The sequence below is a fragment of the Drosophila novamexicana genome, unplaced genomic scaffold, assembly GCF_003285875.2.
Source record: "Drosophila novamexicana strain 15010-1031.04,08,12 unplaced genomic scaffold, DnovRS2.1 tig00002045-arrow-arrow-pilon, whole genome shotgun sequence".
Taxonomy (NCBI): Eukaryota; Metazoa; Arthropoda; class Insecta; order Diptera; family Drosophilidae; genus Drosophila; species Drosophila novamexicana.
The window spans coordinates 36,897-48,061 of record NW_020824929.1 but is presented as its reverse complement, the minus strand read 5'-3'; the positions used below and the strand labels follow the sequence as shown (position 1 = coordinate 48,061).

The window sequence follows — 11,165 nt, the reverse complement described above, 5'->3', positions numbered from 1 at the left end:
TTATGTCAGCACATTCCCTTCCTGACCTCCAACCTCCAGCTGGAACCAGTTCTCAAACTAATGCTTCAACCTATCTAGTATGTGGCTTATCTTTTGAATAGATGCGCTTACTTGGAGCTAATTAAATTGACTCATTAAGGAAATTAACTGGGGCTATGGCTGGTGTCCAGTTGTGAACGGGGCCTGCAGTTGGAGCTGTTCGCTTGTCATCGTCAAATGTTGCTGCTGCTGTGGTTGTGGCTGCTCTTCCATCGGACGCTCTGTTTGGGTGCATTGCAGCCCGTGGACGAGTACCGGCCCTCGGAGCTGGTGAAAGCCGCGCTGCACGTGCTGGAGAGCTCGGTGGGACCGCGCTTCAATGCGCTGTCCGTCATGGAGCTGTCGCGTTCGGATGCGGAGCATCCCTATCAGCGCCGCGCGTTGACCTATCTGCTGCGGCGGCTGAACAAGCGGATGGCCGTGCAGCTGCTGCAGGACAAGCCCATCGAGCAGCCGCGCGATCACATCCTGTTCCTGGTGGATACGCCGCAAGCGTTTCGTGCGCTCCACTTTCAATTCGCCACCACGCTGTTCGATCGCGAGTTCAATTTCCTGATCCTGCTCAGCTGGCGCGTGCAGGGGGAACAGGCATTGCTGGCGGGTCTGCACGACATCTTCGCAAAATGCCTGCGAATCCATGTGCTCAACGCCGTGGTGCTGGTGGAGTCAGCAGATCCCAGTGTGGTGCACTTCTATGGCTATCGGCTGTACGCGCCCGACTGCAATGTGTCCATCACGCCGGAGCTGGTCAATCGGTATGCCCAGGGCCAGCTGTTGTCGCGGGGTCATCTCTTTGGGCGTGCGCTGCGCAGCTTTTATGGCTGCCCGCTGACCGTCAGCTGGTATCCGCTGCCGCCATTTGTCATGTTCACCGGAGATCGGGAGGATCCGCAACAGCGCCTGGAGACGTGGCGGCTGACGGGCGTCGATGGGGAGCTGCTCAAGCTGCTGGGCACGATCTTTAAGTTCCGGCTGCGTCTGTTGCCGCCGTGCGAGAAAAAAACGCTGGAGCACAGCTACAGCTACAGCGCCGACGACTGCTTCCACCAGCTGGGCGTGGGCAACTCCTCGGTGGCAATCGGAGCGCTGAGCGCCTCCCATTTGCATCGGGAACGCTTCTCGACGACCTGCTCGTACCATCAGAGCGCTCTGGTGTTTGTGGTCCGCACGGATCACTATATGGGCGCGGTCAATCAGCTGGTGCAGCCCTTTTGCGGCACCGTTTGGCTGGCCCTAATCCTCAGCTGCCTCGCCGTCCTGCTGCTGCAGTGGGCCTGGCGCCGGCGCAGCGGCTACTTTGATCTGGCAGCGTGTGCTCTGCGCGTCCATACCACGCTGCTCGGTAATCCGCTGGAGGCGCCGGCCGTACCGCGAGCGGGTCCTGTGCGCTGCTATCTGGGCGCCTGGCTGCTGCTCGCCCTGGTGCAGCGTGTTGCCTACCAGGGCAAGCTGTACGATGTATTCCGGCTGCCCTACTATCCGCCGGTGCCCGAGCATATTGCCGAGCTGCTTGAGGGGGACTACCAGTACCTGTCCTCGGACTATGTCGACTACTTTCCGCAGCATCGCACGCAGCTGCGCACGTTCAACTATCTACGGCGCTTCGAGGAACTGGAGGCGGCCGAGCACGGCACCCGGCTGACGACGAGTGCCTTGCTGGGCAACTTGGCGCACTACAATCATTTGAACTGGCAGCACAGCCGGTTGACCCATGTGCGAGAGCACATCTACCTCTACCAGCTGGTCATGTATCTGCGCCGTCATTCGATCTTCAAGTTCGCCTTCGATCGCAAGCTCAAGCAGCTGCAGTCGGCGGGTATTGTGGGCCACATCAATCGCTACTTTGAGCACCGCATGCAGCACGAGCCCTACGCCCATGCCTCGCACGAGGTCTCCCCGATACGGCAGGAAATGTTCTGTGGCTTGTACTTCATCTACCAAATGATGCTTCTCGCCGCGTTATTTGTCTTTTTCCTGGAGCTGATCAGCCTGCGTGTCATCTGGCTGAGGCGTTACTTTCTCTGAATTATAACCTTATTAATCCCCACCAATGTATTTGTGCACACCCTGCTGTAGTCAATAAACCGATTGTTCTACGTTGAGCTTTTCTATGCGATTCTCAGACCATTAAAGTATTTACCTCATCTATTGCAGGACGCAGAGCCTCTCTATGCAATTCTCAGATATTTAAAGCATTTACCTTAGCTTTGATAGCTTTATAATGAGTCTCTCTATGCGATTCTCAAACATTGACAGCTCTATGTGAAGCCTCTCTATGCGATTCTCAGACATTTAAAGCAGCAATTGTTGTCGTCACAAAACACCGAGACTGATTTAATTGACCCATTTGGCTGGGGCCCCATTTTATAGGAGTCGGCACAACTTTATCCATTTGGATGTGCAGCCAAGTCCTGTTCCGTTTCCGACAGCCGAAGCTGAGTTTGTGGCAACCCTATGCCAGGGCTGTGCACCCAAATACCAAATAGCGTCGCCTTAGTTTTATACACATTTGCCATTATGACACCGCCACAAGCATTTGTTTAACGGGGGCGGGCAACGTGCCACAGAATGCGGCGGCCTCGTTAACCAACAACAAAACAATAAAGAAGAAGCAGCAGCAGAAGGAGAAGAAGAACAACAACAACTCGAGTCGGACATAAAGCGAACTCATTAGCCTACATGGCCGCATTTTCCGCCTACACATGTGGGGCATGCAACATGGCGCAAGTGGCACACACAAATGCGACAACTGTCCATCGGGGGATGATGGGGGATAGATGGGGCAACATGGTCGCTGCTGGCTGTCTGCTCGCTGCCGCATGCAGCTTGTTGCAAGGCAGCATGCTACATATTTTGTTTGCTTAAATGCCGGAAGTGTTGCGGGGCCTCATAGCCTGGCAGCGGCGGGCGGAGAGAGGGAAGCCGAGCCACTGGATGACGAGCAACTGGCAACTGTTCCTCCGTGCCCCTTCGTGCTCCATTCCTACCCACTCGACTGGTTGGTTGCAAGCAACAAATGTTGTCATCGTGTTGCACACAATGTACGATTTGTGTTTTTAGTCCAGTCAGCAAAAGGTGCTGCTTGACGGTTGAAACGGGAGGCGGACAAACTGATTTCTAGACATGTCTATCTAGACCGTAACAGAAGACATCACAATCATCCATTGTCCAACACCTATTTACAGTCAGCAATAAAAGTTTACGCCCCGATAAATGATATCATAAATCGGACAGGCAAACGCATGTGGATCGACTCGACTATCGATGCTGTTCAAGACTTTCTATACTTTATGGAGTCGGAGCTGTTTTTTCCTGCCTGTTACATACGTTTGCACAAAATCAATATACCCTTTTTAGCCATTTTCAATGGGTTCAGGGTGCATATAGGGCATTTTTTTAAACTGGATAATTCTCACCCTTTTTATACAAGTTTACGCTTTAATCTATATTAAATGTTGTATGCTGCTTAAACTTTAAATACCCTTTGAAAATGCATAAAAGGGTATATTGGTTATGTGCACTCCTGTGCGTTTTTCCCTCTATCCCATTTATTTTAGGTTCAATCTGGGGAACTAAATGCGCTAGAAACTGAAAGTTTTCAATGCTTTTACAGATATGACCTTTGGTATTAACAGAGCTCATGTTCATGTTATGCACCCATTAATTTTCGAGAGTTCTAAGAGGAGTCGAAAGAATACTCGACCATGACTAGATAAAAGGTTATCCGTAGGTTTACTTTCAGTATAGTATGTGTAGTTTAGAGTTTGTCGTAGATTATAAGGCATACCTGGAGAACGGAATCTATCTAGAGACAGGCTAACATAGATTTCTCCAAAGATCTCTATTATATAAAAAAGAAAAGGTGTTGGTTATATTTAGACCATGTCTACCGAGAGGGAAATAAGTTTTGAGTTCAGTTATTTGGGCGATTGAATAGTATTCTTAGCCAAAGGCCATAAGAGCCGAAGCTATTTGGAAAGTAAGCTTGATTTCTACCAAAAATTTTAATAAAATATTAACATCTAGTTGAATTCAATTGAATGCAGACTCTTCGCGCCAAAGCAAACACAACAAATGACTGCTTCAATATTCAGTGGAATGCGAAAGAAACCGAATGATGCGTATGTTAGCAATGATAGCCAGTGGAATGCATCATTTGTTGGCTGTAACTCATTCAGACCCAAAAACAAATGCACGCAAATGAATGTTAAGGCATGCCCATTAAATGTTACCAGCTGCAGTGGAATGCGTGTCATTGCGAATGACAAGAATGTTGCACATTCGCCTGTTGTTTGACAACACATTTCGTGGCATTCTAATAACTCCGGCTGGATAATTGATGTGCGTGTCGCGACGCCTGAGGCCTGAGGCCTGTCGCCCAGCCCAGCCCAGCCCCCAGCCCCCGCCCTCCCTTCTCGCCGTACAGATTCCCACCAATGGGCACACTCTTGATACTCGTCAGGACGTCAGTTCGGCCTCAGAGCGTCTGATAAGCGCTGATAACAAAGGTAAACAAAAACGCCGCCCACCCCGCACCGCCCCGCCCCACGTTTGCCCAGCCGCCTCAGTTTGGCGGGAAACGCTGCAATTCGTCGGCCTTGGCCAACGGCGAGGCGCATGCGCCAGCCGAACGCCCGCCGGCCCGAGTCCTTCGCCCACATCGGCCGGCAGCGTATAAGAGCTGCAAACAATTCCGACTCCCAGCCAAATAAACTGGGAAATTTACGAGTCAAAAATTAACTGGCAGTGAAGAGATCGAATCGAATTCCCGATAAGATCGTCGACTGCATGGCAAATGAGCCGAAAATTAATGCGAACAAGAAGAAGCATCAGCTGAGGTGGGCAAACGTGGGTGGTCTGATTGACGGGTAGATACCCTGTAAAAGAGTTCATTATATGCTTCGATAAGCAATTGAAGTCTTCAAATGCTGGAAATTAATGCGAATAAGAAGAAGCATCAGCTCCAGTGGGCAGTCGGGCACGCTTGACGAGCAGATACCCTCTAAAAGAGCTAATGATTTGCAAATGATGGATAGATGAATAAACAGTTAGAGTCTGCAAGTGCTGGCAATTAATGAGAACACGAAGAAGCTTCAGCTGAGGTGGGCAAACGTGGGAGGTCTGATTGACGAGTAGATACCCTGTAAAAGAGTTCATTATATGCTTAGATAAGCAATTGAAGTCTGCAAATGCTGGAAATTAATGCGAATAAGAATAAGCATCAGCTCCAGTGGGCAGTCGGGCATGCTTGACGAGCAGATACCCTCTAAAAGAGCTAATGAAATGCTAACGATGGATAGATAGAAAAACAGATAGAGTCTGCAATGGTCTGCAAAGGTCTGATTAACAAGTAGATACCCTGTAAAAGAGCTAATGAAATACTTGGATAAATAATAAAAGTCTGGAAATTCTAGAAATTAATGCGACTAAGAAAAAGCTTCAGCAAGTGGGATGTATAATTGACGAGTAGATACCCTGTAAATACATAGATAAGCAGTTAGAGTCTGCAAGTGCTGGAAATTAATGCGAATAAGAAGAAACTTCGGAGAAGCGAAGCAGATTGAAAGTGTTTGACAGCGAGATACCCTGTAAAGCTCCTAATGTAGTACTCTTATAAAGTAATATAGCCTGCAAATGTTGACAATTTATGCTAATAAGAAGAAGCTATAGAATGTATGAAAGTTTGAGAATGTGACCGACAAGTACATACCCTGTAAACACTAAATAATTGTTTGCAAATTGCAAATAAGGAGCTGCAGTGTAATTGCCGACTAGATACCCTGTAAACATTAACGAAATACTCTCATATACTATCAAAGTCCATGACTAGCAAATACCCTCCACACTCCCACTCACAGGTATACACGATATGTAGTTGGCGTTGCCTGTCACATATATCTGCCCGTTTCCGAAATACCCCTTATAGACCATTTCACGTACAGGGTATAATGCGCAATTTGCAATTTCAATTAGTTGACTTTGGTAGGCAGCGCTGCGACATGGCCTTGGCTTCGGGCCCGCTTCTGTGTCTGTCTGCCAAGCCCAGATGCAAGCCCTGCCTCGCTATAAAAGCAGCTGCCCGCGCGGAACCAGTCAACAGTTCAGCCGTGGTTCTAGGTTCGTTACTTGACTGGTTCGTAAGATGCTGCTGCATCTGCCCCTCTTGACGCTCATCGGGCTGCTGGCTAGCGCAGCTTGGGCAGCTCGTCTGCCAGCCCACGCCTATCTGCCACCGCCTGTGCCACAGCAGCTGCCCCATGTGGAGCGCCAGCAGCAGGAGCTCGTTCTGCCACAGCAGCAGGAATACGCACTTGATCTGCCACTGGAACCATACTGAGCACAGCAGCCATTCATATTTGTGCTTTGCTGCCAACGCGTAAGTCCTGGGCACAGCCCCGACCGATAGATACCCTGTGCTGGGCTTTTAATGAACTAAAATCGACTTATTGCCTATTTCAGCATTTGGTCACACTTAAAACTGATTTGAACACACCTAAACCACATTTGGTCACACTTAAAGCGTATTTGGCCACACTTAAAACTAATTTAGCAACACTTGAAACTAAATTAGGCCACACTTAAAACCAATGCATTTTCACATTTAAATGGAGGATGCAGCTGAAGCCAATCTTTCTATTTTATATATAACTATAATGTCTTTAAACAAAACAAATATTATTTTACTTGAATATACGAAGAATATTGAAATTAAATAAAATTAATTAAAATTTTTAGAGAATTTTTAAAGCCTGGAAACCTGGTTCATATGAAATGCTTAGAACAAGAATCTTTTGCACTCGCTTTGAGCATGCTTTTCATTATTTTAAGCATGTACATACTTGTTTTGAGAACAAGCTCTGGCATTTCTTGCAATCAGTTAATATGCCCCTATATTGAGCGTTTTACAGGGTATTTGAAATAGCTATAGCTGCAACTGTGGCATCATTGTGCATCATAAAAACGATGAGAGAAGTCAACTCTTTGTCGTTGGCTGCACAACCGCAACATAATCCCTGTCCGCAGTCGCCAGGTCTCCGACTCGCCTCCCCCCTCGTTGGCCCTTACCTGGCTGATGCAAGTCAAAACTTTGGTCATGTGTGTGTGTGCGTGTGCGTGTGTGTGTGTGTGCGTGTGTGTGTGGATGCGGTTTAATCAAGTTTCGCCACTTAAGTTTGAGCTCAGGTGGAAAACACTCAAGAGCCGCCTGACCAAACCGTTCGGAGAACTGAAACTGAACCGAACCCAAGCTCAAAAACCATAGCCCCCTCCCCCCGCACACACACTCCCTGCCCCCTGTCACTGGGAAATCCTAGAGCAACTGCCGTGAAAAGTTTAAAGAGCTTTGCGACGCTGGGTCTTCTGTTTTCGGTGGTGGACTTCTGGTTTCTAACCTGTTACGCATTTGCCGGCTGCACATGCCTGTCCATTGTTTTATGGCCACCTCTCTGCCCCGACCACGTCCACGCCCCTTCCCTGGACTACACATTGCGGTCGAGTTCTTTTTCTGGGCTGGCCACAGCTTGTCTTTTGCTGACTTTCGTCTGACGGCAACTTTAAAATCAATTAAATTGAGTGCCAGCATGATTGCGCAAAATGATTGTGCAAGCTGTATAAGTAGCTATGCACAAAATTCAATATGCTACAAGCTTTCGACCCTCACTCGTCCCTCCCTAGTCGCGTTTGCTCGACTAGCAGATATCCTGTACTCAGTGCCTTGCGTCTGCTCGAGTCGAAGATACCCTACATTCAGTGCTTGACTAGCCGATATCCTGCACTCAGGGACTTGCGACTGCCCGCCTAACAGATACCCTGCATCTATAAGATACCTTGCGACTGCTCGACTATAAGATATACTGCGTCCGGCGCCTTGTGTCTGCCTGACTAGCACATACCCTGCACCCAGTGGCTCGCGACTGTCCGACTTTATCAATATCGTAAATCTATATCTGATCAGAAGAAGAAGATCGACTCAGCTCATTGTCCTAAGCAACAATGTATATTTATGGAGATGCTTCTTTCTGCCTGTCCAAAACCTTCATACCCTTTCTACACATTTGCAAATGATCTAGGGTATTCAAAAATATGTTTAATATATACAGATGTATATATATATATTCATAGCTAGCTGGCTAGCTATGCATGTTGATTTTAAGTTAAGCTTTTATTGGGTAATTGAAGTAAAATTGGGTCATTCAAAGAATTTTTTTCAAGCATAAAAGCTTCTTGTGCTTAAATAAAGGCGTGTCAAAAGTAAAAAAAATGTTATTCTAAATAAAAGAAGGTGAAAAAACACTTGTGCTAACCTGTAAATATCCTTAACTTGAATTTGATATGGAGTTTGAACCAGCAACCTCTCTTCTCTATAGCTCATCTGCGGCAGACTGTAAGTAGAAATCATGATTATAAATATTAAAAATAAATAAAAACAAATTTAAATTGAAAAATAAATATGAATAATGTACAATAAATATAAGATAAAATATATAAAGTAATGTATAAATAAAAACAAGTAAGAGGTTGTAGTCGGGAGCTCCCGACTAGGCGATACCCCGAACCCTCTTCTTCCAACATCAAATGCATATATATATTCTATTTAAGAAGCTATATGTCAAGTTTGGTGACTCTAGTTCTTATTATTTACCAAAATTGCCAAAAAAAACAGGATATCGATATCGATTTTTATCGATTGCTTGGAAACGGAGTAAGTTATCGATTATCGGAAACAAACTCGATCTGCGCGGGCACTAGGAGCATCTACATATAAAATTTCAAGTCTCTTATAGGTTCTGAGATCCTTGCGTTCATACATACGGACGAACGAACAGACAGACAGACGGACATGGCTAGATCGACTCGGCTATTTATGCTGATCAAGAATATATATACTTTATGGGGTTGGAGATGCTTCCTTCTGGCTGTTACATACATTTGGATTTTGCACAAATACAATATACCCTTTTTACCCATTTTCAATGGGTTCAGGGTATAAAAAATAAATGTAAATAAGTAGAAAGCGTATTTCGTAAGACTTATTTCGCAATAGAGCGAAGTAGGCGATGGTCGGCTTTTCCATATGTTTTGGGCCAGTGTTGAATTGAATTCAGTTTAGTCTATAATCTGTTGAAGGGCAGAGCTCAAAATCTTTCGAAAACTAAGCAAAAATAAAAGGGGTTGACTTGAAAAACAAGAAAACAACAATTCGCATACAGATATGTATCCCAATCGAGACAGATTCATACCCCCGACGCAGAACGGAAGAACGGCCTACGGGCCGCCGGTTTTGAACTTTCAGAATCGAATGCTTGTCGTGGAGCGCGTAATGCAGAGACTTTCGGGCCTGTGGCTGTCGTTTAGCACGCATTTTGTGCTTGTGAGGAAACTGTTCGATCTGGTCTTTGGCCGGCTAAAGAACTGGGTGCACATTCGGCTGGGCCGGGTGCCGCCGACAGTGAGAGATCTGGCGGCGAGCATTGAGACATGCAATTGGCCGACGGCCTCGATCCGGTACATTGCCTGCCATCCGACGGGCATGGAGCGGGCACTGCTGACCAGCATGGACGTGGCGTTGCTCTACTCGGATATGCGTGTGCCGCCCCAGCGTTTGACCTCCGCCAAGCAGCGGCATGTGACCTGCGCCGCGTTCCGGCCCTGGTCCAGCTCCGAGCTGGCGGTGGGCGGTGCCGGCGGCATTTGCCTGTGGAAGCCGCTGCCCACAATGCCCCGGATGATGCAGATCACCTGGTACGGCTACAAGCCGAAGGATTTCATTGTCGATCTGCAGTGGCTGCAGACGGGCACGCATCTGGTCAGCGCCACGCTCGGCAATCGGCGCATACAGATCTGGCATCCGGAGCTGAGGCAGCTGATGCAGGAGCTGCACGTTCCGCTGCCGGGCACCCACTGCTGGGTGATGCGCTACCAGTCGGACATACTGCATCTGATCAGCTTCCTCAAGTCGGATGCGCCCATTTTGCGTTATCGCAACTCGCTGAAAACGTGGAGCAATCAGCTGACCAAGCGCATGCCCATCCAGACGGCCGCTTGGACGGCACGCGGCAACCATTTGATGTACGTGGTGAAGGGCTCCAGCAAGGTGTACGGCTCCACGTCCAGCATGGTGATGGGTCCCTTTCGGCATCCGTTCATGGTCTGGAGCACCAGCGAGGTGATCGATCTGCGCAGCTTCTATTGCAACTGGCAGCAGCACGAGGGCGGCCTAGTCCAGTCGATGGTCATGGATCCCCTGAATGTCTATGTTGCGTTCATGTTCAAGCGGCGGCCCTTCGTTCTGCTCTGCCTGCTGCATATTCCGTTCAACTGCAGCCTCAAGCTGAAGCCCATGCAGCTGATCCGAAGCGCCGATGGGCATCCGGATGCCTTTCCCACATGCATCACCTTTGGTTTTATGGATCGCGTCGCGAGCCATCGGGATCGCAGCCTGGTCATAGGCTGGTCCACGGGTCGGTTGCAGATCGAGGAGCTCATCGCCCAGACTCGCGAGGAGGCGCTCCTGTTCGAGGAGCTAGAGATTCGCCATCCGCAGCAGGTCTTCGAGATTGATTTATATTAGTTTGCCATTACTTGCTTCTTTAACGTCTCTCATTGCATTTTAAAGAGTTTCTCACTTTTTTTTTTTTTATTTTATTGTAAATTTGGTTTTATCGTTAATAAAAATCCAAACTAGGTTTACTTTCCTGTGTGCAATAGACAGGGGAAGGCATCTCTCAGCTAGCTTGGAATTCCAGAATGGATCCTCATTTCGATCCTCCTTCATCCTTCATCCTCCCATCCTATACATCCAAATGTAGTAAACTATACTCCTTTCGAGATGATCAAGGCAACAGACAGCGGAAGGCAACTCTGAGCTAGATTCGAATTCAAACCTGGAAGGCTTTCAAGATCCCAGGCAATATATTCCTTGACTGTTTATTCCAGAAAGACAGCAAGATGGATTACACGATTTGAAAGACTGCATCGATTGCAAAGGGAAGTTTGGAAAGGGAAGCAACAGACAGGGGAAAGGAACTCTGACCTCTTGGAGTGTATACACTCTCCAACAAGAGGAAGGGCTGAGTCGATCCGTTTGTTACTCTGAGCGTCGAGCCAGAGACTTGATATTGGAAATA

At 47.7% G+C, this 11,165-nt stretch overlaps 2 protein-coding genes across 2 annotated transcripts; both read left to right on the top strand.

Moving 5' to 3' along the window:
* The first annotated feature begins 216 nt into the window (after nt 1-216).
* On the top strand, nt 217-2,064 carry LOC115768815. Its single transcript, XM_030713513.1, has one exon. The coding sequence runs from the start codon at nt 217-219 to the stop codon at nt 2,062-2,064; it is 1,848 nt and encodes a 615-aa protein (XP_030569373.1).
* Nucleotides 2,065-9,152: 7,088 nt separating this feature from the next.
* On the top strand, nt 9,153-10,690 carry LOC115768826 (aladin). Its single transcript, XM_030713526.1, has one exon. The coding sequence runs from the start codon at nt 9,251-9,253 to the stop codon at nt 10,607-10,609; it is 1,359 nt and encodes a 452-aa protein (XP_030569386.1). The 5' UTR covers nt 9,153-9,250; the 3' UTR covers nt 10,610-10,690.
* The last annotated feature ends 475 nt before the right edge of the window (nt 10,691-11,165 follow it).